At 36.9% G+C, this 26,670-nt stretch overlaps 4 protein-coding genes across 10 annotated transcripts; 2 read left to right on the top strand and 2 right to left on the bottom strand.

Annotated features, from left to right (window-relative positions):
- Positions 1 to 96: 96 nt before the first annotated feature.
- Positions 97 to 9,475, bottom strand: Dctn1-p150 (dynactin subunit 1). Of its 4 annotated transcripts, XM_077417117.1 has the most exons (20): positions 9,013 to 9,475; positions 8,134 to 8,288; positions 7,742 to 7,774; positions 7,530 to 7,589; positions 6,724 to 6,871; positions 6,094 to 6,156; positions 4,932 to 5,069; positions 4,673 to 4,810; positions 4,291 to 4,530; positions 3,947 to 4,198; positions 3,762 to 3,878; positions 3,430 to 3,673; positions 3,060 to 3,342; positions 2,561 to 2,985; positions 2,253 to 2,489; positions 1,888 to 2,182; positions 1,612 to 1,807; positions 1,163 to 1,525; positions 907 to 1,038; positions 97 to 816 (listed from the first exon to the last, which is right to left on the bottom strand). In XM_077417117.1, exons 1-20 carry the CDS (start codon positions 9,178 to 9,180, stop codon positions 601 to 603), a joined length of 3,903 nt encoding a protein of 1,300 aa, XP_077273243.1. In that variant the 5' UTR covers positions 9,181 to 9,475; the 3' UTR covers positions 97 to 600. The 4 variants fall into 4 exon arrangements, with proteins under 4 accessions (XP_077273243.1, XP_077273245.1, XP_077273244.1 ...); XM_077417119.1 differs by lacking the exon at positions 6,094 to 6,156 and having other exon boundaries at positions 9,013 to 9,474; XM_077417118.1 differs by lacking the exon at positions 7,530 to 7,589 and having other exon boundaries at positions 9,013 to 9,474.
- A 668-nt stretch (positions 9,476 to 10,143) lies between these two features.
- Positions 10,144 to 13,171, top strand: Nipp1 (nuclear inhibitor of protein phosphatase 1). The gene is made up of 6 exons (XM_077417135.1): positions 10,144 to 10,358; positions 10,505 to 10,565; positions 10,682 to 10,835; positions 11,381 to 11,601; positions 11,701 to 11,904; positions 12,016 to 13,171. Exons 1-6 carry the CDS (start codon positions 10,330 to 10,332, stop codon positions 12,382 to 12,384), a joined length of 1,038 nt encoding a protein of 345 aa, XP_077273261.1. The 5' UTR covers positions 10,144 to 10,329; the 3' UTR covers positions 12,385 to 13,171.
- A 312-nt stretch (positions 13,172 to 13,483) lies between these two features.
- LOC143903493 (tubulin alpha chain) lies at positions 13,484 to 22,649 on the bottom strand. Of its 2 annotated transcripts, XM_077417130.1 has the most exons (6): positions 22,515 to 22,649; positions 18,034 to 18,117; positions 15,848 to 16,067; positions 15,419 to 15,720; positions 14,514 to 15,095; positions 13,484 to 13,805 (listed from the first exon to the last, which is right to left on the bottom strand). In XM_077417130.1, the coding sequence occupies exons 2-6, from the start codon at positions 18,100 to 18,102 to the stop codon at positions 13,566 to 13,568; spliced, it is 1,413 nt and encodes a 470-aa protein (XP_077273256.1). In that variant the 5' UTR covers positions 18,103 to 18,117; positions 22,515 to 22,649; the 3' UTR covers positions 13,484 to 13,565. The 2 variants fall into 2 exon arrangements, with proteins under 2 accessions (XP_077273256.1, XP_077273257.1); XM_077417131.1 differs by lacking the exons at positions 18,034 to 18,117; positions 22,515 to 22,649 and adding an exon at positions 16,195 to 16,488.
- Positions 18,609 to 26,550, top strand: LOC143903492 (coiled-coil domain-containing protein 142). Of its 3 annotated transcripts, XM_077417127.1 has the most exons (13): positions 18,609 to 21,747; positions 22,089 to 22,309; positions 22,499 to 22,631; positions 22,768 to 22,913; positions 23,114 to 23,301; positions 23,390 to 23,581; positions 23,678 to 23,817; positions 24,114 to 24,398; positions 24,467 to 24,583; positions 25,117 to 25,270; positions 25,330 to 25,447; positions 25,601 to 25,788; positions 26,061 to 26,550. In XM_077417127.1, exons 1-13 carry the CDS (start codon positions 21,577 to 21,579, stop codon positions 26,195 to 26,197), a joined length of 2,190 nt encoding a protein of 729 aa, XP_077273253.1. In that variant the 5' UTR covers positions 18,609 to 21,576; the 3' UTR covers positions 26,198 to 26,550. The 3 variants fall into 3 exon arrangements, with proteins under 3 accessions (XP_077273253.1, XP_077273252.1, XP_077273254.1); XM_077417126.1 differs by having other exon boundaries at positions 23,390 to 23,817; XM_077417128.1 differs by lacking the exon at positions 22,499 to 22,631 and having other exon boundaries at positions 22,089 to 22,190; positions 23,390 to 23,817.
- The last annotated feature ends 120 nt before the right edge of the window (positions 26,551 to 26,670 follow it).

Raw genomic sequence — 26,670 nt, 5'->3', positions numbered from 1 at the left:
AAGGTATGTGAGGTACTTGGTCTGCAAGACCACACCACTTTCTATTATTGTGATACCATCACCGTTTAGGGTGTACATACAAAACACTTATGTAAATATTTTTAGACCATATATTTGACAATTCTTAAAGGCTATATATATATATATAATACAGAAAAGCCGTGAGGCACATGATTTTTCTTCCGTATTGTTAATATTAAATAACATTGCGTCATTTATAAACGTAATTAACACTGAAAAAGAGCCTCCCAGCTGCGATGCGCCGGTCATCGCACTGTAGCCCATCGGAAATAAATAAACATGCACAAGTGCAAATTACGAATTACTAGATCTGCCCTGTACCTTTTTTCTTACATCGATACAAGGATACGACATAAATTCTCTGTATAAAAGTCTAAGTTAATGCCGCGTTATTCGTAACAATTAGCTCGCTTCATTTTCATGGAGCACGACAGGGTACGGCAACGTAGTACAAGATATTGCTACCGTGAAAAAATTATTAGAAAAAGATAGTATCTCTTGCACAGTATAGTTTGAGGATTCTATGATCACATTACCTTGTCACGAAATAAATAATAAAAAATAAAACAGCACGGACTCTTAATAGTACATCAGAGTGTGAATTTTCCTAAGGTCTTGCGGTCCTACATTAACGGAGAATGATTGTTCTGGGCCGTTATAAGGGATCTTTATTTCGGCAGCAAGTAATTTGCGTTCCTGCATTGCCGCCGCCATCTCGCGATTCGGATACACAGCGAAATTCGCTTCCGCTCGTCCACCCGGCGTACGTTTAATAGCCTCACGACGTACCTGAGCCTGAAGAAATATACAATATATTTTGGACATCCAGTAATCGATATTGTATCGATTTATACTGTTGCTTATCTATCTTTTATCTATACTTACCACTAGCTCGTCAACTCGTTCCTTCAGTTGCATGATGTTTCTTTGCCGTTCCAGTAAATAATGATATGATGTTTCGGGCATTTTCCGCCTCAAATCGGGAACTGTTGGATATACCAGACTCTTCTCGACATCCTAAAATGTGAATAAGCGTACTCATGTAAAAAAATATTTGAGTGTAATAATAATGATAATGATAATGATAATGATAATGATAATGATTGATAATGATTATCATTATCAATTAGTAATTGATTACCTTGACGAGATCAGTAGTCTTCTTTCGTAATTCTTGAATTTTCATATCCAGAGATTTAAGATTCGTCGGCGATGGCAACGGTTCCAAACTATCTAACTTTTGACGCAAGACAGCGCACATTATCTTCTTCTTTTGTTGATGCTCATTATTCAAGGCTTGCTTGAGGGCGTTTATCTCTTGTACGTAATATTTGTTGTCTAAAGTGCTCGTTATCGAAGTGCTTCCTGTCATGCTGTCCACGCCAGACACAGATATCGTCTTTTTGCCAATTGACTTCAACTTTTCCTTCAATTGTCCTTTCTCTGTTTCTAGGCTGTCGATATCGGTTTGAAGATGGTCCATTGTTTCTTCGAATTCCTTTTCCTATCATCAGTGTTGAAAATATAAAGAAATTGGTGAACAAATATACAGATAACATTACCGATAAACAATACTGAAAAGAAAAATACCTTGCGTTTTAGTTGATTTTGCGCCTCTTCTAATTTTCTCTTTAATTTATCGACATTCATTTCGTGTTCATGCTGCTGCGTCGCAAAACGCTTCTCGGCCAATTCCTTCCGCAGTGTCATCTCGGACAATTCTTCCTGCTTCTCCCGCAAAGCTAATCTCGCCTCGCGTATATCACTATCCCTCACTTCGAGTTTTCTAATGTAAAAATGTCAAAGGATTATCTCAAAGAATCTTCTAATGGTAATTACATAACCAGCCGACGGAAATGTACGCACCTGCTGAGTATTTTTGTTTCTTCCGACTCCTTCCTCACAGCACTTGCTCTAGCCACAATTGGCGTCATTTGCTCATGCTCCATAGATAATTGCTGACTTTGTGTCTGTCCGCTTATAGCTAATTCATTCTCGCACTCGGCCATCTTCTGCGCTAGATTTGCCGCCAGTTGTTGTATCACCGCTAAACTATCCCTGACAGTGGCCATAGGGCCCAAGTCTTCTGTATCGTATACTCTCTCGCTGGACGTTGCGGCCATTTCCTTCAACTTATCGGCCGCTAGCCCTGTGTCTAAATCTGAAGAATTTATTTGTAAAAATATTATAAAAATTAATTTTCCGAGAGAGAGTCTATCCAAAATACCTACCGCCATTTTCGGTAATAGCCTGTAAGGCACTCTTCAATAGATACTGAAGTGTCTTCATAATCTTCACGCCGTGCTGATAGCATGTCGAAAATTGTTCGTTGGAATCTTTATCTAATCCTAAATTGGCGCCTACGGAAAATGCTGGACCAGCGTGATCACGCGGTACTCGCCTTCTAGCCGATTTCAAATGCTGCTGGATCACCTCGCACGTCGTTTCGACGTGTTGACAAAGCTTACCTTTAACAATAAGAATGCGTTACAATAACACATCTACGCAGGTCAAGTTTAATTAACCAAATATTATGCACCTATATCACCACTCTCTCCTTGTATCAATACTTTGATCGCCGCGGCATCGGTAGCTATGGCATCGCACGTATTGCCCAAAGTTCTCGTGCCATTCACAATCAAGCGCGCCTGATTGACAGCCGTACTTTCGCCGAAGAGCACGGAGAACATCGTGGCGAAGTATCCGCAACACTTCTCAATCGCGTCCATCGGCAAATTTTCGTCCAACTGATCTCTCTTAGCCAGTTCAATTAACGAGTCCAAGGATTTTTCCTGCGCCGCCATTTCCGGATAAGCCGCTCCCGCTTTAAGTAACATCTCCGCGTTGCACGAGTTTAAAGCCGACTCGAAGCAGCCCAGGGTGGTTTGTAAGGCGTACATATGCGAGCACAGACGAGATCTGAACGAATACTGTGCTACCGAGTGACCTCTCACTACAGAAGTCCTGTAATAAAAAAAAAAATTAAATATTGTACATCTAAATGAAGCTTGCGTGGTGAAAAATCGAATTATCATTACCTGTCTATCTTTTCGATCGATCTGTACTTTTCCCGAACTTGCGAAATCAATATCTCCGTTTTTTGCGTCATTCTCGGTATCAATAAGAGAGTCAATATCGCATCATGATCTCCGCCGCGAGTCAAAAATACAGGAGGCATGAAGGACAGCAAGTAGCACACATGATTTCGTGCTTCCTCGGCGTCTAAACGACGCAGCTCGAGGTCGACCGCCTTGGTTTGCGCTCGGGTCTCAGCAAACGTTTTCTGGAAGTCTAATATCTCCGCAAGTTGTTGGTCCGCACCTAAATCGTAAATGACATAAGAATTCATAAAAAAAAGAGATAACTTAGTTAATAAAGTTTCGTATGCACCACCATTTCCTCTCCTACCTCGAACGTTAGTCTTGGTAGACTCTGTCGACTGAACTCGTTGCTGCAACTGCAAACATTGTTCCTGCAACTGATGCGTGAGTTCGCGGAACTTTGTGATGGTTAATTCGCGATCTGCCAGCGTCTCCAGCGCGGCGTCCCGGTGTCGTTGGGCATCGCGCGCTGCCCCAAGTGCGAGATCCAATTCTTCACGAAGTTCCAGTTCTAGCTCTTTAGATGATTCAGCCAGTTGATCCGACATATCCTGGACAGATTCATAGTACATTATTTGTCATTATGTATTTGCTGTAGATTATATATCTTTTGTAATACAAAGTACAAGAACTACGTACTTGCAAAGCCTCCAAATCTGCAACAGCCTCTTCCAGTTCAGCCACTTTTTCTTCCAATGCCATTTTCCTCTCGCCTAGCATCTCGACCATTTCTTCGGCTCCTAATGCTGCATCGACCTGCAAAAGAAACGTTAAAATATGTATGCAACTATGATGTTATTGCAAATCGTACAAACAATATATACCTGTTCCTGTAAATCCGCTATCTGATGTTCCATTTCTTCGACCCGTGCCGACAACTTCTCTTTCGTACGACCCAATTCCAAAATCTCAGATTTTTTCTGATCCATATCCTTTTGCAGTTTTTGAAACTCGTGTTTCTCGTGCGCGGATAAATCGCGCATTTTGACGAGCGTATCGCGCAACCTATTATTTTGCTGTTCCAATTGTTTCACCTCGTAGCTTGAAGCTCCCGTAGTCGCTCCACCACCGGCTGCCTTATTTGCGAAAATAATAATGTCATTTAAACGTGCCAAATTTATATAAGAAAGATATAGAAACTTTATAAAAATTAAATGAAATATTATACCCGCTCAGATATTTCTGTGCGTAATATCTCTAGATCCAATGTTTGTTCCTCCAATTTTTCCTTGAGTTGGTCCAGTTCGATCTGAAGAGTTTCGGCCTTCTCTTCCGCCATTTCTTTATCTAATGTAGCCATTTCAACTGTCTCAGACAGATCAGACATTTCTTCCTGATACTGTTCTCTCGCCGCGTGAGCTTCTCTAGCTTCTTGCCGAGCTCGTTGAAGTTCTCTTTGAAGGCTCGCCTTTGATAACACAAAGTAAGCAAAAGTAGAAATTAAATGACTTACTCTAAAAAATTAAGAGTAAACTCGTTCAATGAAGTTCTTGGAATTTTCGATATTTAATCGACTTTTTAGCATGCCTGCTATTACATATAATACTCACTTGACTTTCCATGACTTTGGCCTTAAATTCAAGAAGCTGTTCAACTTGAAGTTTTGTTTTCTCAAAATCTTTCATCCTTTCCTTGTCTTGCATTCGTTTTACACGCAGCGTTTCTACTTTCTCGGTAAGATCACGCACCTATAATATTATGTATGCACATTATAATTTTAACAAGGATAAATAAGGATATGTAATTTTGAACTATAAGAAAACAGAAAAAAGAATTCTCGCGGTAGAAAAACCTAAAAGGGAAATTTACCTGAGATTTCAAATTATCATTTTCTTGCATAAGTTGCAAGTGCGACAATTTTTCTTCCACCAAGTTCGCAGCTGCTGCTGAACCCGCCATCACCTGACCGGGTACGAATTGCGGTTTCAACGTTTCTACAAAACCTGTCTGAATTACAGAAAAGGGAGAAAAAGTAAGATATATTTGGATTTTGTGCCGTTGGGTGTTCTTTTTATTATCGCAATGAAAGAATTATATCGCCAAAGAGTTTCTTCAAAGTCCTCTGGACCTGTGTACCTGTGCCAGCTTAAAACGCATATACACACACGGTATAACTAAACGGTATATGGATGGCGCAAACAAAGATAACATAATTATATTCTCAAAATGCGGCAATGAAAAAAACACCCCACATTTCCTATGTGTGAGAATCGTATATGATGTTACGATAATGCCGTTGTTTCTGTATTTACATTCGGATAAAATTAGTCTGTTTCATGGTGATTAATGAGAGATTAGTTGCAATAACAAAACACCAACAAGCTACACCGAATATTCTATTAGTACTATACGATTATAAAGAGGAAGATCCAGTTGATGAGTTGAATCGTGTGTTACGTGATACATTTAAACAGGCTAAAGTCGTGGCATCGACTATGGCTAAAGTCAGAGCATCGAGACTGTCTCATCTATTACGTCCTAATGACCCGCTTGTATTCATTTGCATCCCCGCTCCACAAAGATTAACTCTTGACAAATATAACTCTGAGAAAGTTATTGATCAGGCAAAGCTACACTTCAAAGTGTAAAACTCGTCTGTGCTGAATATTAGTATTATTAAGCTTATAACGCAAATGCAAGGGGAATTCAATTCCTAACTGTAAAAGGTAAGACGAAACGATGCAGAATATCCCTTCCTATTGTGTGTATCGTAAACTATCAAAGCACCAAAGAACTCAGTTAATGAAGCTGATGTTAAACACAGTAATGATATGCGAAGAGTAAAATGAAATTAAGTCGATAATCCACTAAGGACGTATCCGTTAAAGGTGCAATGGACGCTGTTTGGTTACAAAAATTATGTGTTACGATGCTTTATGATCGGCAAACAGCTAGCATGAGAAAGAACAAGATATTAGAGAGGTAATGTATTAAAAAAATTGAAATATTACAATTAATGAGTATTAATTACATTATTCTGATCATCTTGGACCTTTGGCTTTTTGCCGGGAGGCGAGCTCGTGCTAGGGGACTTCTGAAACACGTACGTGCATTCCCATATGAATTATTCTGTGCCAATGGAGTCCTCCGACTTGCTTTTACTTTACAGTCCGTTCTCTTTCCTTCTAATTTTCACCATTAATTCTACCTCACTTTTGTTTCAAGCACACTTTTCGGTCAGACAAAAACGCATACGTGCACAATTACATTTGATTTACCGAGTCACAGAATAGGATTTTTTTTTACACATGAATATAAGAGAAACATACAAATAATTGAAAGACCTATAGATTTCAAAATATTAGATCACCTCTTTGTTAGTTAAAAACGAGAATGGAAATTATATCATAAGAATATAGTAGACAACTTGTTCACATAGGAATTATACCATTCGTCATATATGTATATGTCATGCCTTAAATCTTCTGAATAATGTTCTTTATAGATAAATTTTTTGCTTTTACTTTTCGAGCAATTAAAAAAATATATATATATAAGAGATACATAAAAAATATAAAATAATTTATATGCTATTAATATAAAAATAATTTATATTACAGCTTAATACTTTTTATCACAGCTTATTCACAATATATCTTACCTCAACGAATGAAGCACGCTTTGAAGTTGAAGTTGGTGCTGGGATTAATGACTCGCCGCCGTCTCTACGTTCGTGCAATGATCCAGTTAGGCTTTCTGTACTCGGGGCACTTAATAATGTTCTACTTCCAGATAAGGATAATCGAGAACTGTAAATATAAGATAAAATATATTTAACGATATATTTAGTAATTTATATACATATTTTTTACACATATTTACTAAGCTGTTCGCCAAATCAACCGCGATGGAAATTTGAACTTACATTATTTATATTAAAATGAAAAAAAATAGAAATAAAGATTATTGCATGAAATCAGTAGGAAATCATGTAGAATAATATACGCACAATTATAAATGTCCATAAAAAAAAGTTTTGGTACAAAATATGTTTAAAATAAAAATATAATCTTACAGAAATGCAAACTTAAATTAAATTGATAAACAAAATTTAATAGCATGTAATATTTAGCAATATAACATTTGTGTCATAATAATAAGCACAACAGAAATATATATATACATATATATATATATATATATATATATATATATAATCGCTAATTATTTATTAACTAAAAATAAGGTACGCATGTGTAAAAGCTCCACAATAGGCATATTGGCAGCTTGTTTGTGCTTTAAAGCTGCAGAGTGGGTGTTCAATGCAGTTGGCATTTCGACAGAACTAATAGTTAGAAGATAGATAATTGCAATTTTTTCAAAATGTCTATATAAGCGGTAGCGATAAAAAAAAATACACATTGCTGACACGTCCGTTCGTCAAGATTTTGCTTGCAGTAATCTTACCCAGAAAGTTTGTCAGTTTGCTGGCGAGTAACATTCGCAGGAGATGTTTTTCTCCGTACACTTTTATGAGCAGCATATACATTTTAAGAACTTATTAATTATATACTCGCCTATTCATTTATTTATATAAAATGTCAGAAGTTCTTAGAAAGGAAAATAATAACGATTGTCATTCGTATTTCCTTGGCGTTATTACAAGATGAGAAACTTACGCTGTAGGCTCGTTCCTCCGACGCATACTAATGCTAGCATAAAAATTGTGAAAATAAATTATTTCAAATATTCTTTCTTCTGAATTTTTTACATTCAGCTCAGTTCAAAAATGAATAAATTATTTTTGATGCAGAATAAATTCTGCTCAATTACTGCTTAATTCTACTATTTTCCATTTCAGATGATAATATGTTACTTTAAATATGTTGAAATACTGTAATACTCTATCTACAGCATTTATATTCAATTGCAAGACTATCTGTTATTTATAGCATAATATACTAATAATTACAGCTTACTGTATTTGTTACAGAAAAATTATGTACGTTTTTCATAAGAATCTTAAATCTATAACCATATGTTTTCAATACAATTTAACATTTAAACTCACCTATTTAATCGACTCCTGGCTCTAGCGGCGCTGTCATCAGGTGTCGTGGCATTGCTGCCTGCGGACGATGGGCTGACAGGTTCGGTCCTGTTACCAAAATCGTCCAACAGAATAAGTTGTGTCTGGCGCGCAAACATGCCATGATTCTCTGCGCACTGCGACAGTAGAAATAAACAACGTAAAATATATCTTCTTCCATACTAACAAGAAAATTAAACTATTTCATATAATAAAAGTAGATTTGCCGTTACACATGAGAAATACTGCGTACAATGCGAAACCGACATAACATTTTCTTCTATTGTACATGGTTCTGTACTGTTTAGTAAAAAAAACTCGAACTCGCCTTACATATCTCGCATCATGTGCTCAATGTACTCTTCTCTGGTACGCTTATCTAATAGAATTAGAATCAACTTCTTCTTGGAAGACTAAACGCAATCGTCATTGATTGTGCACCGAAACTCTAAGGCCTGTATTCTCAGTTCACTTTTATCATAAATGCACGGCATTTAGCATATAGTTTACATGCGCTATAAAATCTCAGAAATAAAAATGCGTGGATTTGTCTATAAAAGTGGACAAACTATATAATTTGAAATTTTGCAAGCAATTCTGCTAGTTGAATTAAACACCGATTAAGGTAATCGGAGCTTGGTCGAGGTCGTTGATTCTAATTCTCACAGCTGGAAAAAGATAAAAAGTAACTTAAACCGAGATTAAAGTTAATCTATATCGATAGAAATGGACATTGGACATCTTTTTCTCTAAAGGTTCGGGATAAGCTCAATCTTATCGCCGTGTCTCCAACTGGGGAGGGTTCCAGTTTTTTTTACACAAATCTTGTAAACATTAGCCAACGTCTTTCTGTCGGTTCACCTTGAAGTACACCTGGCCCTTGACGCTGCCGTTGTTTTTCCCCTTCGGCTCGTCGAGTATCACGCCGATCCATTTGCCGGACGCGAACGCCGGGTGGCCGACGTAGGCGATCACGCCTTGGCACTCCTTCACGGGGACCTCGACGCGTTGCCCGACTTTGAACGACATCTCTCCGTATCCGTTTTAGCCGCGACTCGCCCCAGACGAACGCATCAGCCGTGCGTTTAACCTGCGCAAGCGATTCCTCCCCGTGTCGCTCGTCTATCGCTCCGCACGCAGCCTAATATGTGATTTACGACGGGAAAAGATAAAGTGCCACTGCCACGAGAGTCCTGGATCCTGGATCGAACTCCGACGAAATCCTCTGGGACAGAACGGTTCTGTCAAAAACGTACCATCCGCGTCGCAATCGTCGTTGTTGTCGTTGATGCCCACCAATGCCCACTGACAGCAGACTAGTACCGACACTGACAGCTGCACTTGCTCCGCGATTGCTGCACTTTTGTTTCTGCGTGGCGGGGCACGGCGTTCTATAGCAAACAATTAATTTGCGTCATTTCTTTTTTTCTCTCTCTTAAACGTTTATTTATTATATCTATTTCATTTTTAATGGAGAAAAGTATAACGTAGTATATACAAAGAAAAAATTAAATTCACTTTCTCTCGACTCGTTCTAATTTTATTAGCGTCTGAGGTGCAAAAACTGGAGGAGGAAGTCAAGAAAGAAAAAAAAAGAACAAAAGAATGAGAATATATTTTCACATCGCTTTTTTTTCAAATTTATCACTTGTAAAGAATTACTTGAATCGTTCCTTCAGCACAAAAATATCTGATGCGCCACACATATTATGCTGCAGCTACACTTTCTCCACCTTTCCACAACCTTTTTCATCCCTTTCTTTTGCTCCAAGAGCTAGGGAATTTTTTCTTGGCGTTCGAACGGCCTTACGAGACCGGCCGGAAGAAATTTATCTATTTATCTGAGAAAAACAGCTATTCGATCTTCGATCGATATTCTTCGTTATTCGACAACAAGTTGTACGGCAACTCGGTTTCGAAGCGTGCGTCTTCTGTTCTCGCCGGGGATTGAAATTTCGCGGTCATAGGAAACGCGCAGACGCGCGGCGCGGCTTGCGAGGTTGTCGGCGGTGTGGTGTGTGGTGCGGTGTGGGGTTTAGGGTTCCGCTGACACGGCACGGGATTTGTTTTCGTCCGTACTCCGTACACATTTCGACAGTCGCTCGTTATATTACCCGCGCGTTCGCTCGCGCTCGGATAGCGGAGCGAGGCGGATTGTTGCACAGGTTGCGAACGACAATGGCCAACCACTACGAGGTCCCGAACTGGTACGTTATCAGAGTCCTCCTCGTTCGCGAGTCCCCGGTGTCGCGGGTCCGTCTATTGTTTACGCAATCGTCCCCCGAGCTGCTTGTCGCCGTCGCGACGACATTCGGCGTCGCTTTGCGTGCGAATTAATAACATCTTCTTTCAGGGCCGGCAAGCCACCGGTGGGGCTGCATCTGGACGTGCTGAAGAACGATAAATTGATACAGGTAGAAGCGATACGTCAGCCGTGACTTGGGTGATACTCTCGAAACTCCATTATCCACTCGCGTGAGCTGCACACGAACGTGTTTCACACTATAAATGCCTATTATCTACTTTACAGAAACTCATGGTGGACGAGAAGAAGTGCTACCTGTTCGGCCGCAATCAACAGCTGAACGATTTCTGCATCGATCACGCGTCCTGCTCACGTGTTCATGCCGCTCTCGTTTATCACAAACACCTCAATCGGGCATTTCTGGTTGATCTGGGAAGCAGTAAGCGCTAAAACTTATATCGATGTTAAAGTATAATTAATGAGTGAAATACAACCGTTATAATGTACAATCAATTAGAGAGAAACCATTTATGGTTTGGATTGACTTTTAGTATAATAATAATAGTATGTAAATTTTATATACTTTTTCCAAACTCGGTGAACTATGCGTCGATTTTTTTTTTCGGTCTTTGAAACACAGCTCGTAGTTGAAACAGTAAATCCACATACTTATATATCAATAATTGATTTAAATTTAAATTTTGATGCTAATAAGCATTCTTATTAAGGTACAATCTCTTAAGAAACATTTTTAATGAAAGCTAAGTGTCAAGATTCTCTTTTTTTTAATAGATTGTAAAGTTAGTGTGTTAATCTCTTTTTTCTTTAACACGCTAACTTTACAATCTATTAAAAAAAAGAGAATCTTGACATAAAATAATTTTACCAATAGCTGCATTTGTAGTAAGCTCAATACATTCTTTTATAGAATTATATTATATGATAGATTTTACGTATGATGAAGAACCTCCGATTACTTTTCAGCACATGGAACTTTTATTGGAAATCTACGTTTGGAGGGTTACAAACCGACTCAGTTACCAATTGACAGTACATTTCACTTTGGGGCATCTACTCGGTATTACATAATAAGGGAAAGACCTCAGACTGGCGCCCGGCCTATCATCGAAGAACTGGAGAAATTATCCGATGACATGGACGCCGGTGGTTTGCTGGGATTGCCAGAAACAGAAACGGAATTAGACGTATGTATCAAATACATCTGATAATATATGTTAACACTTTACTTAAAACATTTAAATTTTATATTGTACTAAATGTACCCAATCGATTATAACTTTCAGAATTTAACGGAGTTTAATACAGCTCACAACCGACGAATTTCTATGCTTGGCATAACAGACGATGAGATGCATAAACCAACGCGCAAGCGAAAGAAAAAGGGAATCACCTTCAATGACGATGAAGAAGTAATCAATCCGGAAGACGTTGATCCGTCGGTTGGGAGATTTCGTAATCTTGTACAAACGACAGTTGTTCCTAGTAAGGTACGCGTGACGTTTATACAAACGCAATGGCGTGATACAAAAATCTGCTTGGCTCAGTATTAAATAATTATAAATTATTTACAGTATTAAGAGTGTGCTCCTTTATTGCAGAGAATGCGAATGGAGGGTGGTCTCATATCATTGTCAGAAGATCACAATCCTCTGAAGCACATGCAGCCCACGTCTACCACCTCGCAGCTCTATCACGATCTACCTCCCGAGCAGTTTACGCCGTCCTCGATGTCGTCGATCAATCCGTTTTCCACGGCTCTTACGTCGCTGACGTCGCGGCTTGGCATCGCGCTACCCAACCCGGCGCCCGAAGTGGAGATGACGCCGAATCAGATACAGGCGGAGGTGTCGCACGTGCAAGAACACATACCGGGTACGACGGAACCGCGGGCGATGGAACCGAAGAAGAAGAAGTACGCCAAAGAGGCATGGCCCGGAAAAAAACCGATGCCAACGCTTCTTGTATAATAGGAAGAATTGTCGTATTATTTTCTGATGGAGCTGCTTCATCCAAGGATTGTTCATACATTACAGATTTACATACAATGCCAGTTCTATCACGTGTTACTATATCGGCAGTAACTGTCAAATCTTAATCACGTTGAAGCATGTAGGATTACGATGAAAAGACTAAATTTATAACAAGTTAAAATTTTATTTAAGTAATAATAACTCAAGTAACTTGGCTAGATTATCATGATTTAAAGTTTTATCTAAAGTGGACGTGTCTAAAGAGACTTGTGATTCGCTTGAAAAATGCAAATGAATTATTTGCAATCCGATAAATGCATTCAGCTAAAACTAACAATGATATTCGTTCAAAGCATCCTAAATTTAATGCAATTTTAAGTTTAAAAGAACTTAACGATATTGGATGCGTCTAACGTTTATCATGTTAAGTTTTGTACCCGTACTACATTTATTTCCGCTGCGATGACAAATATCAATAGAAATAAAGTTATGTTTAATTTTATCAAATAGATTCTGGTTACTAGGAGAATGAAATTACATGTCTAGTTTTAACATTGTCGTGATTTTTAATAGTTATTAATAACACCATTACCGTGATTGTTATATATATATATATTACATTTTCTTAAACCTCGACATAATTTTCTATATGTACAATTGCTACTATCGCTCCAAGTGCAATGAATACGATGTAAATAGATATAAAGGGAATTTCGTTGATATACTTTTATAAATATCAGTACCAAAAAAGAAGTCAATAAAAAAAAAAAAAAAAAAAAAAAAATGTATATATTACGTAAATAAGTATTATCTCTCTTGGGTCAGTAAATTTTTCAATATAAGGAGTATAATTATGTTCAAGTTTGTCTCTTTATATATGTATATTATATATTCGTTTCTATGCCAAATGAAACATTAATTGTAAAGTGATGCAACACTCGTATATTTTTATACTCTTGCGCTACAAAGGAACTTTTACAAAAAATACTCTTCTATAAAATACGGTGACAATTATACGAGAATAAACATAAAATATATCTTTTTACACAAAAATTTAACGCATAAGCGCTGTGACACTTCTCTTGTAATTTTCGCCTCGTTGTCGGGTAGCGAAAAGAAAAAAAGAAATACGCCGGTCTATTTCAAAAGATTTCCTCTAAAAAAAAAAACGCGCGATGTTAATACTCCAGCGATGTATCCGGTGTGGACGGAGATTCGAGGGCGACTTCCTCGTAATCCCGCTCGAGTGCCGCGAGGTCCTCGCGCGCTTCCGCGAATTCAAGCTCCTCCATACCTTCCCCTACGTACCAGTGAATAAATGCCCGCTTGTTGTACATTAGGTCGAACTTGCGATTGAGCTTGGCCCATGCTTCTTCAATAGCGGTCGTGTTAGATAGCATAGAGACAGCTCGTTGGACCTGCAAGCATATATGCAGTTGATATATTATCTATTGTCTATGATTACTACGTAATGTTAATATTACGTACAAATTTGATAATTATAAACGACTGTTGAATATAATGTATATGATGTATAATATATTACGTAATATCAATGTTACATAATAAACAGCTAATTATTATGTAAATTATTATTATTATTTTTTATGTTAGAAGGTTGTAAATTTCAAAAATTCTATATTAAATTCTATAATAAATTAATAATTATTAGATACGTTCGCTACCCGACGTAACAGTTCTAGTTAGAAAGTTGTAAATTAAAATTAAAATTCTAAGTGTATAAAATGAATTTAAATCAGGTATTATATCAAATTTGAAGCCTACTTTTGACGATCTAATTTCCGTCAGATTTCAAGTCATAAACTGTATTTATTATCTGTAATGTAATCTGTGTGCCGCATATTATTTGTATATTTATTATTTATATATATATATATATATATATATATATATATTTCTATGTGCTATATAATTCTAATTATTCAAATATTTTTCGCACATTAAATTACAAAGGCAGATAAAGATAGAATTCTATTTTGAATTCTGGTACGAGTTATAAATCGTCTAAAAGTGCGCGGACTTAGGTCTACATTTTTAATATATTAATTTTTATTTTTATTTAAAAAATGATTTCCAAGAGAATATTCTATTATCGACGACGATACCTTCGCGAGATCGCCGCCCGGCACGGCCGTGGGCGGCTGATAATTGATCCCGACTTTGAACCCCGTGGGACACCAGTCGACAAAGCGGATATAACTCCTGCCCTTCATAGCGGCGATCGCGGCATTGACGTCCTTGGGCACGACATCGCCGCGGTACAGGAGGCAGCAGGCCATGTACTTGCCCTCGCGCGGATCGCACTTGACCATCTGGTTCGCGGCCTCGAAGCACTCGGAGGTAATCTCCGCGACCGATATGCCCTCGTGGTAGGCCTTTTCGGCGGACACCACCGGAGCATAGGTCGCCAGGGGAAAGTGTATGCGGGGATAGGGCACCAGATTCGTCTGGAACTCGGTCAGGTCGACGTTCAGGGCGCCGTCGAATCTCAAGGACGCGGTAATCGACGACACCACTTGACTGATGAGCCGGTTCAGATTCGCGTATAAGGGCCGCTCGATGCCGAGCTTGCGCCGACAAATGTCGTAGATCGCTTCGTTGTCCACCATGAACGCGCAATCTGAGTGACTGATCGTCGTGTGCGTTGTTAATACCGCATTGTACGGCTCCACCACGGCAGTAGACACCTGAAAGAGTAAAAACGTGTTTTTTATTTTTTAAATAAAAGTTATTAGGATTCGAGGGGACGCGCGTCGCTAAATCTTTATTTAACAAGATCTGTACTTCTCTCATAACTAGAAATTAGCTTCAAAATCGATTTTACTTAATTTTTATCTTTATTAATCTTGATCATTATTATTATAAATATTCAGGAATTTCAGAAATAAACATTATATTTTTCAGTTCGTTTTAGTTTCGCGTTATCTCTTATAAAATGAGTGAGCACAAAAACTAATTAAAATTTCTTTTTCAAGAATATGCAAAGTTGATCTAATTTTCCTGAACTCACTTGTGGCGCTGGATATATGACAAATTCCAATTTGCTCTTCTTGCCGTAATCGTCGGACAGCCTTTCCATAAGCAGAGATGTGAACCCCGATCCTGTGCCACCCCCGAACGAGTGGAAGACGAAGAAGCCTTGCAGGCCGGTGCACTGATCGGTCAGTCTGCGCACACGGTCCATCACGGACTCGATGACCTCGCTTCCGATGGAATAATGACCGCGAGCATAATTATTGGCAGCGTCCTCCTTGCCGGTAATTAATTGCTCCGGGTGATACAATCCTTTGTACGTTCCTGTCCGAATTTCATCTGCGGGAATAACAATTTTTGAGCTATAAAGATATACTTTTCGCGCGTGTCAAGATTACTATAACATTAATATTGTTGTTGCAAGTAATTTTTTTCTACGCTAATTAGTTATAATATCATAGCTGACCGACGACAGTCGGCTCGAGATCGATCATCACGGCGCGCGGTACCATCTTGCCAGAGCCCGTCTCGTTGAAGAAGGTGTTGAAGCAATCGTTGGAACCGGAAGCTTTGTCGGACGGCATGGTCCCGTCCGGCTGGATACCGTGTTCCAGGCAATACAACTCCCAGCAGGAGTTGCCCATCTGAACGCCCGCTTGGCCTACGTGCATTGATATACACTCGCGCTGCAAATCGCGTAATTGTTGTATTTTACATTAAACTTGAAATCTTGACGGTGTACTCCAAAGAATCTCAATTTTTTTTTCAAAGTCAAAAATTGTCACAAGAAAACGTAATTTTACTTTTCCATACCATTTTGATGTTTTCAATTGAATTTCTCTTGATATTATACAATGAAAATTTTGATGAATCGTCAAGTCGAAATTTTAATTAAAATTTTAATTTAAACACGATAAATTTGGAGGCCGGCCATGGAGCTACCCTAGAAAAAACACTGTCAATTTATATTTTTGTTGCTCTGGTAACCGTTATGATTGAGCTTCATGGGGATTGAATCATATTTCTAACTAACATAAGTCAATGGTTTCGAATATGAGCTTTATTCATATCATACTTTACTTTTAAATGAATTTTTAATTAGTTTGATGGCAAGAGAATTTTAAATGAATTTTACATGCTATTATTAAGACTCGAATTATAAAATATTATAAATTGGATTTTTGAGTTCAGTTGTTTTTGAGATATTTGATGTATGTACCTATATATATGAAGATATATATTAAAATCATAACACACAGTATTTCAGAATTGCACGGCACTATTTTAGGCAAATATTTTCTAGGTTAAAATAAAACTTATTTATTAATAAAGAGTAAAAATATTATGTTTAACAGAAACATTTAAAGTGTGTGAAGTGGTCGCCGTTTTGTTGAATCCCCGATAGCACCAATATCCTATAAATATTCATATAACGTCCATAGGCATTCTGGACATAATATATGGACATCCATAAAATATTGCGTGTGCTGTCTGGGATGCAGCATTAAGCACGATGTATTATTTTCTATGGGGTTAAAGTCTTTATCGTGGATCATTGTAGTTTATTGTAGTTTATTGTAGACTTATTGGCACGAAGAATTAAGAAATCGTATAATGGAAGCGGCAGCAACTATATTAGAAATAATCCTAATGCCATAAGACATATGCCAGAGAAACATATATGGGTTTATCGTGCTGAATGCTACGCATTCAACAAAAGAGCGGTCACTTCGAAAACATATACTTTAAACTTTTTCTGTTTTACTGTTAAACATAATCTCTACTCTTTTAATATTTCAGTAATAAATAATAAGTTTGTGACATATGTTTACATAAAATTTTTTGTTTAAATTATTTTGACCTAAAAAATATTTCCCTAAAATAGTGCCGTGCAATCCTGTGTGAAACACCCTGCATATATAATATAAATTATATTCAAAATTAAAAACATGTAATATTAATATATACACCCGAGAAAAAATTGTTTATGTATAAAATATGTCTGTTTACGTTTCTTTTCTCTTGATGTATAATCTTTTTTCGTATATATAAAAAGAAAAATAATAAAAAGACTTTTAAAAAATAATTAAAATTATAATTTTCGTATTGCTCTTTAAAAAAAAACTAAACTTTGAGGTAATGAGAGAAAATATTGCCTATATATATATAATATTATACAGAGTATTTTTTTTTCTCCGGTAAATCACCGAACTTTTTATATGCAAGTAGAGTGAGTTAAACCGGTAGAAAAGTTTTCTACCATTTTGTAAAATTTGCAATATTTGGGAATGGGATGTCTCTTCTCGCCACGCGCTTCTATAATACCAGAGTAGATTCGCCGATCTTTTTCAATTAATTTCTTAGTAAGTATTGCGAATTTCGCAAAATGGTAGAAGACTTTTCTACTCGGTTTAACTCACTCTACTTACATACGAGAAGTTCGGCGATTATTACCGGCCACCCTGCGTATATTATATGTAAATCATATAAATGTGATAATTGTAATGAAATTGTGCCATGCTTTAACACAAGTTTAGAATTAGTGAATGAAATAAAAAAGGATAGAGCTGCACAATTGGTAGTAAGACAAATTCAAATTATACATTTATATATCTATAATATTTACATACAATTTTAATAAATAAATCATACCTTTCTCTTTTTCTCCGACCTTTGTGAGAAGTTTTGCAAACATTTATTAAGGCGATTTCTGTACCACATTTAGCATCCGACATTCTGTAATACAGGAAGGTTAATTATAATGCAGAACGCACCGAATTGTGGAATTATTTTGATCGATTAGAACCTTTGCAGGTAAAGTGCTGGGAATGTGAAAAAGAAATTCGGGTATGTTATAAATGTAACATAAAAATAACATTAAGAACACACTTAAGTATACATGAAATATTTCCCGATAAAAAACGCACACTGCCTGAAAAGCTACGGCAATATTACTCAGACTTACCAGAACATAAAGCAAAATGTAATGAATGAGGTAAAATAATGTCTTATTTAAAAGACTATATGAGATACCTAAGATGAATACCTAAGTGTGCACATGTATACTATTACTTATATAAAATAAATGTAGATAAAACAAGCAATAGCTAAAGAAAATTGAACGATTAAAAAGCTTTCATATAACAGTTACTTGCAATTTCAATCATAAATTGAATCGCAAAACGTTCCGCCACGTAACGCTGCGGAATCCTTTTACGTGTATTATACATTTGCGGTGATACGAGCTCGGATTCGCGCATAGTAAGCACGATTGAATTTCGTCCGCTGCAAAATTCAAAACAGTTTTGACAGAGATTGCATAGATGGTATTCGATAGGATTCGTTTCTCGTATTTAAAATTTGACGAACAGTAGTATAAAAACGGTATCAAGAGACACGGCATATTTAAAGTCACAATTGAAGACATAAATGACAACGAACCTGTCTTCGACAAAGTTATAACGACTAAAGTAACTTAGGTAGTTAGCGAGACGTACCACTTTGTCGAAGACGGGTTCGTTGTCATTTATATCTTCAATCGTGACTTTAAATATGTAAAATTCAACAACAAGACGGGCCTCATCAGAGGACGACCTAGATGCTCGACAGGGACAAACCCGCCAGAGAGAAGGAGGCTTATCTCACGGTACTCGCAACCGACAATGAAAGGCCGCAGCTGGATGCCGTGTGCATATTTAAAGTCACTTAGGCTAATGGTTAGCGACGAATATCTCTAATTTAGGAATAAAATTAGACACAATATTACATGTATTTATGGCAGAAATTCGTTCTTAGTACATAATTCATCTTTTTTACTGTATTATAATAACGTAAGACATCTCTTACAAAATGTCGAAACCTCTTTAAAACTATAAACTGCCACGCTACTTTTTATATCACAGTTCTGACTGAAATAAAACAAAAGATTATCCCAAGCAGCGTTGTTCAACAGCTTCTATTGCTCACTGATAGAATGCAACACGTAACAGTCTCAATATGGCACAGTTCTCCTATGCTTTAAGAAAACAAAAATATTGAAATAAAATATGTTTATTAAACATTAAATAAGAAGCATGTATTTTATTTACTTTAAGGTTTTATTTAAAAAATTATGTAAATTATTCCTTTTTCAACTTTATTTATATCTCTTAAATATTACTGTTTATTAAATTGAAAAAAAAAGAAAGCCACTAAGGTTAATTTGGTATAATATTTACTACAGTACTTTATTATTATGTTAACCCTTCGTATAGGGGTCAACATGACAAAAATTTTTTAAAACAGGATTACACAAACTCCAAGCTTTTGTGATTTTTTTCAAAAAATATGTTAATAGATATTAAATAATTAACAAAATTAATATTACACACACGGCAGGTTTTACAACATTTCAAGAAAGTTCAGTAATTTTTTCAAGTCAAAATAATGAAAACTGTAAATACCGCAGCTGATTAAAGTCGCTGGGATTGTTTTGATCCATTATAAAACTGTAGATAAGTGTGACCACGAAGAGTTGACAGTTAAATTTTGTTTGTCTTAAAAAGAGTATGTTATAAAGTAGCCGATTTTTGCCTCAAGCCGGGATGTAAAATTTGCATGGTTTCTTATAGTTTTTTATAGACCGTAGAATCACATGATGACATCCGTTTGCTGTCAAAGAGTGGAGAAAATGGGTAAAAACCCCAAAAATGAGCCATTTGTGACCTCTATGTTTTATTGTTATTTTGTTTCTTACAGTATTTTAATTGTAGAATTACGTAGTAAAATTAATTTGTCTTTAAAATAAGTAGAACAAAACGTCTCAATAAAATCAAAATGATGACAAAATTAATTACCTAACAGTTGTTATTTTGCCGTCTATTTTGAATTTATCGTGACTTGCTGTTTTATCTCGGACATATTTAACTACCTGTATGTCATAGGTCGTAGACTTATCAGTGAAGCAAATTTAATCGGCTCGTCTATATAATGACTTTTAATCATTGCTAGCAACAAGGAAATACGTTTGCAATTTACTTTAAGGGGTCATGCCACGTGTCTGTGAAGTTGACATATCACGCCTCCGTGCAACTTTTTTTTAATTGTCTTAAAGTTTAAAGTTTTAAGAACATTTTGAGTTAAGGCCAATGAGCTAAGAAATGCAATTTTATCATATAAAAAACTTGACTCTTTTTTCTTTTGCGTTATTCTCGAAACTACGTAAACGTTGTCTGAATTGTTCAGATACATTCACTCTGTATCTGAAAAATTCAGATACGGTTACCGTATTCTGAAAGACGGTATTCCAAAAACTCCCTAATACTAATACTGTGTCTCTTGATTTGTATATTTTGCAACTGTATACAATGTTTTTATTTTAACGCAACGTTTGTTTTGTATTTCGACATTTCAGAAATTGTTGAAATTAAATTCAATAACAGGGCATTGTTAAATTTCGGCATTTTACAAAAATCTAGACAGACTTGGAATAATTAAAGACTAATCGAATAATTAAAGAAAACAGACTATATGTAGAGCGTATATATGCTGCACGTACACATATAATATGCATGTCCTGCTATATGTATACCCTTATTGCCATGCGTCAGGCGTATCCGTGGCAACTGGGAACGCGTGGTGCAACACTTGCCATTCCCGTTAAAAGTGACAATAGCTGATACCATCTTCAAAATAGATAAAATGTCGAGCGAACCGTGAACAAAGCTATCTTTTCGAAGTAACGATCGCACGGCGACATAATTCCAACTGCATAATCATATCTGTTATTATACAATCGTCTAAAAACTGCTTTTCTACGACCAGTGTCCAATTACCAGTTTTTACACATTCAACTGATTATTATTATATAATTAATTTTCACTGCCTAGTGTGATTTCGCGAAAGTGATGTGCAATAATCCATCAGTTCGTCAGTCAAAAGCCCTCAGTCGCGTAGAAATAAAATAGCGCGTTCAGAGCAAGGGGTGCACTGTTAAATAAATAAATAAATAAATAAATAAATAAATAAATATTGAATTATACTCACAATTAATCTGAAATATTAAAATACATTTTCAAATAAATATTAAAATTGCAGTCTCGTGAAAGGAAAGATTAATTCAAAGATAATATTCTCAGAATGCCACAGAAAATCCTTTCGAACGCTAACTGAGAATAAGTATAATTAAAGGATATTATAGATTGATTAGCGCGTCGCATGGATACTAATTACAGAGCAAACATCGCAAAGTGGCTGCCGCTTTCTGACGGTGCTCTCGACAAATGGCTCGTAGATGCTTCTCTTTTGGACGAGAGAATGGGAAAGCTTGCGGGATGCGTAGCTTTAATCATCGAGGACGCCGCGGAGGCTCGGACTTGCGATCAGGAGGTTGGAATATAATTGAACTAATTAGAAAGCTTATCTTCGCTAGTAAATAATTAACAAAAATAATTTTTACTTGACCCAACTGGCCACATTTATTAATTGTAATAATTACGACGTTTCGATCATTGTTTATGGTCCTTCTCAAGTTCAGAAATCTGAGTTATAATAGAATAAAAATTCGTAATGTAACATTTCACAAATACTCCAAAATTCTGACGTCATATCAAACGAGTTAAAAATCGAATATATGTAAATTTACAGCAAAAATGTTTTTTGTTGTTAGTATATATCTATAAAAAATAAAATTAAAATGCGGACAATTAATTGCTTTGGACATTTCACAGGTCTTCGAAGAAGTAACAGATAGCCTGGAGGAATTAATAGAAAATTATAAATCGATGTGCAATTCGGCGGAATTAAGCAATCATCCGATATACAAATATAAGGTAAATCATCTGTCGATGGTATTGAAGCGCAAACTAAATATCATCGCGAAGTTTGTCCAAGATTTGATTAATGACATTATTGATTGCAAAAATGACAAGAACATAAGAATAGTGTTCAGGTAAGTCATTCAATTTTTTTCTACTACTTTGATTATATTTTATGTTTGCCTCTGTTTAGCTTTATTATCTTAATTGCTCTTTAATATCAGAGAATTAATTTCTTTTCATAGAATTTTTTTCAGATATACATTTAAATTTCTCCAATAATAGGCCAGATAATAGGTAACAATATAATGGATAAATTGCAGATTGGTAAATGCTTACAACAAAATCCTCGACATGAATCCGGACGTGTCGGATCCGTCTGTCAATGTCTTTTACAACGATTGCCCATCCATGCTCGAGCCTTTGAAGAAAATTTCCGTGACGAAAATATTGCAAGCGAGTGTTCCAACATTTCTTATTCGTCGCTGCAGCTTTCGGCAATCTAGAATTGATATTTTCTTTTAATAAACATAATTTAAGTTAAACAGATTTAACAGCACATTTCGTAACGTTACAATATTAATAATTTTAGATATTAGCGAAGAACAGGGCGGAGGAATCCTGTCACGAACTAATCGACTGTCTTCTGGCGAATTACGAGCCCCACGAGAAAACCAAGCCTGTGTCTACAACGAACGACGTGGACGTTTCAGAAAATTCTAGCATTGAAATCTATCGGTCGGTTTGCGATCACAATTGCACCACCAATATTATTATCGTTTTAAAAGCACGATCTTACATGCAACGCATATGTAAACCTTTATATATGTATATATTTTTTTTCTATATTTTTTTATATTGTATCCAACTATTGTCAGGATAATACATTTGCCATTTAATCAAATATATCTTGGTATATTTGTTGTCTCAAACTCCAGCGCTCTTACGAGACATTTAACGCCACCGATCATGAGCGCGACATCGCTGTCCGAAGTGGAGGCATCCAATATCGAAAGTGTGCAGGCACTTGTGAACACGCAAAACGAGCAGATCCTTAGACTCTTAAATGTCGTGCAGGAAATATCACCGCAATTGCTCGGCGCGGACGCCTTGAAGACCAGTAAAGGTACAGTCCGAATGGATTCGAAGACTACATCTTCTAGCGTTAAATTACCAGAATATCATAGTTGAAGCGATGCACAAAATCTTGTTAGGCGAGACGAGATTGAGAGGCAGCGCGGTAAAGAAGGTAAAGAACTACTATCAGGAGGTGGCATGGGGCGCGTTGTCCAGTATTTTAGATCATGTGATACTCTGGTGGTCGCACGAAGCACTCGCGACTCATCACAGCCACGGCGCTCAGCATCTCAAGGATTGGCTGCGGCAGTTCATTCAGGGGAACGATAGTAAGAATGTTTTTCTATTTAAAGGACACTTCTCATCTTTAACAAATGCCATCCTTCGGAGAGAAAATATTGTAAAATTTGTCCTTAAAATTTCAGCCCCGCCTACAGTCAGATCAGCGCTGCAGACTTTGTGCGACGCGCTCGGGTATCACACCACCGTCATTGCTTGGGACCAGATGTTTAGATTAGCTTACACCTCGGCCTTCGAATGCCGTTCGAAACCGTCGTCCACGGAGGTCGGTACTCCACGGAGGAAACTTCCAATCTAAAATTTCGAGAATATCTGTTTGATAAAATGCACTGACAAGCGTACATGATTCATAGTAGAAAAATCTGTAGTGAAGAGAGAGGAGAGAGAGAGAGAGAGAGAGAGAGAGAGAGAGAGAGAGAGAGAGAGAGAGAGAGAGAGAGAGAGAGAGAGGAGAGAGAGAGAGAGAGAGAGAGAGAGAGAGAGAGAGAGAGAGAGAGAAGAGAGAAATAACAAGTTTCCACACAGATGATGGTAAGTGATTGTTATTAATTGTTTTTGTAGGGAACCGACACCGGCCAAATGTTTGTCGAGCTGTTCCAGTTGCTGGTCACTCTCAGCAACGAATGCGAGGTGGGCGGCGAGTGGGTGATAGGAGCACCCTTGGTTGAACTGCCATTGTCAGAGCAGATCGTCGTGTTGCACAGGATAGACCATTCGGTGCATACGGCGAGATTGTGGGCCATTCAGGAGGCCAAGATTATCGCTCACACTTGGGACCTGGATGTATTCTTCCTTCTTGTCAAGGGTGATGTAGTGAACTGTTTCGAAGAGCTGTCTTACATCAAGGTACTACTCTTTTATCTGTGTTATAAAGAAAATGCACTATATTTAGCTTTCATTGATTGATATTTCAGCTTGCTGATCACACGACCGCATTGTCCATGAATTCTATTAGCGTCCAGGTGTACGTGTGCACGAAGATGAGAGCAAAGATCGTTTCCGAAGTCAAAGCGAACGTTGAATTGCTTCAGGTATGTTACACGAGAGAGAGAGTTTGGATTTCAGATAAATAAATGGAAAAGAAGATTTTCGAAGTAAAAACTCTCAGATGAATTAATTAAGTGTACATATATAACTTGAATTAATAATTTTTCATTTCTATTAACATCTTTTGTATGAATATAATGCCCTAATTATTTATTTTATATACCTATATAGTTAAGATAATAAGGTTTTATCAAAGCAAAAATTTAATAGGGGTAAACAGTACAGTTGTTGGCCACTACAATGATTGGCCACATCTTAAAAAATTAAAGAATACTATTAAAATGTTTTTAATTATAAATACAAAAATATTTAATACACTTTTAAACATTTTAATAGTATTTCTTTATAATCTTTAATTTTTTAAGTTGTGGCCAATTATTCTAAAGTGGTCAACAACTCTACTGTTTACCCCTATCGTTCAAAAATCGGGAAATAATTCTTTCGCAAATAATAGTTTTCAGCTCGAATCTGTTGCTTAGAAAACTACATATGATTTTATATTTCTTTATTTCTGCAGATCTGCCCCGCTAAGAGCATCGACACGCTTGCCAAGATCTGTCGTGTGATCAGCCTAGCGAATTTGCACATGTGCTTTCCACAGCCAAGTTATTGGAGAAGAAACAACGACATATCTCCGATGACGGCCAGTTTTTATGTAGAAACTTATTTTGGTACGTTTTTGCTATTATTTGTCTATTATCTTGAAATAATATGCTTGAAATTGTCGTAGAAAAAGTATTGCTGCCAGTGTTGGAAGTGATAGAGGACCACGAAACATCCAACATGATTCTACGAATAATGTGCGAGGCGTGGCTTGATTATATTTATCTGCACCGCATCAAGTTTAGGTAAATTTTCCGTTTGCTCGATATATGTCCTAATGAAGCTATTTAATTGTGAGACGATTTAGAAATAGTATGCAGAAGCAAAATTTACGTTTGCCAACATTTCTATATCTTTTATTATTTATTCTTATATTGCGCATTAAATTAAATTTCTAGCGAGTACGGTGCGCAACAACTGTTGACGGATTTTGCGTACGTATCGACGTGGGTCACCGAGTGCTCGATCATCTCGCAAAACGTCAGGAATCACTTGCTGAAGAACGAGGTTCTACGTCGTTGCGAGGGCGTTGGTCGGCTTCTGTTGAGGCATCCGGGCGAAGCTATCGCTATGCGCAAACGATTGGGCAAGTCAAGTATAATGACATTTCTTTGGAATATGTACTTCTCAAAGGTGTTTTGCAAGTTTCGGTGAAAGAGGCTTTATCGCAGATAAATTGTCGAAATGTATTTTTCTGAGTACTTCCACCTCGTTACATTACGATGAGGAGATTCATGAACTGTTCAAAAATCGATAATTCTTTTTATTAATGACGGAAATCCATATCTCTGAGACGCTTCCTTTCAAAGAGAGATTAATTGTTAAACCTCCTTTTTGCTGCTTTTTGCGCGGTTTCAGCTCGAAGAACGAACGAGCGTGGATCGCCCGAATCTCCAGGTCTGGAACGCATGCCAGCTGAGATGTACGTTCCGAATCAAGAACAGTGGCTTGAACTGCGCGCTCCTAAGCGATACAATTTTTGCTGTATGGAATAAAGGAAGTAAACGGCGAATCGTCAATCGGAACTTTGAGACTGTCACGTTTCTTTTCCCAGAATCATTTACAAGTTGGTGAATGCGGCAGCTCGATGTATTACAAATATTTCTTATCATATTGTATGTGAAATCGCAAAAGAAGTCAATAATTTATAAAAATTAATCAAATTTTATTTACTTTTACCAATTTTATTTTGTATGCTTATTAATTTTATACACGTTATTATTAATTAATAGAAATTAATTTGTGTCTCTAAATCACTCACGAAAGAGAATGGAAAATAGTGCCGAAAATTATTTCATGCAATATTCGTTAATAAAAAATTATTGTGTGGTTATGTGCACAAACTGTGGTCATTTGTGGCCGATATAGATTTATGTTCTTGAGAAACCCAACAAAGGGCGGAAGCCTTTTCATAATACGACGGCGTATTACATTACGTACGTAGTACAAGATGCGTATAGCATCATGC

Source organism: Temnothorax americanus, unplaced genomic scaffold (genome assembly GCF_048541705.1).
Source record: "Temnothorax americanus isolate GAGA-0224 unplaced genomic scaffold, ASM4854170v1 Scaffold47, whole genome shotgun sequence".
Classification (NCBI taxonomy): Eukaryota; Metazoa; Arthropoda; class Insecta; order Hymenoptera; family Formicidae; genus Temnothorax; species Temnothorax americanus.
This window is presented reverse-complemented; position numbering and strand designations above follow the sequence as displayed.

Excerpts from the sequence above, each read along its gene's own strand:
- LOC143903492 (XM_077417126.1), top strand. The coding sequence starts at position 21,577 with ATGGATACTAATTACAGAGCAAACATCGCAAAGTGGCTGCCGCTTTCT. Across the intron at positions 22,914-23,113 it reads TCTAGCATTGAAATCTATCG|CGCTCTTACGAGACATTTAA; the intron begins GTCGGTTTGCGA and ends CTCAAACTCCAG. Across the intron at positions 24,399-24,466 it reads AAGAGCTGTCTTACATCAAG|CTTGCTGATCACACGACCGC; the intron begins GTACTACTCTTT and ends TTGATATTTCAG.
- Dctn1-p150 (XM_077417117.1), bottom strand. The coding sequence starts at position 9,180 with ATGTCGTTCAAAGTCGGGCAACGCGTCGAGGTCCCCGTGAAGGAGTGC. Across the intron at positions 2,490-2,560 it reads AGGAGAGAGTGGTGATATAG|GTAAGCTTTGTCAACACGTC; the intron begins GTGCATAATATT and ends TTATTGTTAAAG. Across the intron at positions 1,808-1,887 it reads GAAACAAAAATACTCAGCAG|AAAACTCGAAGTGAGGGATA; the intron begins GTGCGTACATTT and ends TTTTTACATTAG.
- Nipp1 (XM_077417135.1), top strand. The coding sequence starts at position 10,330 with ATGGCCAACCACTACGAGGTCCCGAACTG. Across the intron at positions 10,566-10,681 it reads AGAACGATAAATTGATACAG|AAACTCATGGTGGACGAGAA; the intron begins GTAGAAGCGATA and ends TCTACTTTACAG. Across the intron at positions 11,602-11,700 it reads AAACAGAAACGGAATTAGAC|AATTTAACGGAGTTTAATAC; the intron begins GTATGTATCAAA and ends TATAACTTTCAG.
- LOC143903493 (XM_077417130.1), bottom strand. The coding sequence starts at position 18,102 with ATGTGGTACAGAAATCGCCTTAATAAATGTTTGCAAAACTTCTCACAA. Across the intron at positions 16,068-18,033 it reads GGTCGGAGAAAAAGAGAAAG|CGCGAGTGTATATCAATGCA; the intron begins GTATGATTTATT and ends CGCGATTTGCAG. Across the intron at positions 15,096-15,418 it reads TCATATATCCAGCGCCACAA|GTGTCTACTGCCGTGGTGGA; the intron begins GTGAGTTCAGGA and ends TTACTCTTTCAG.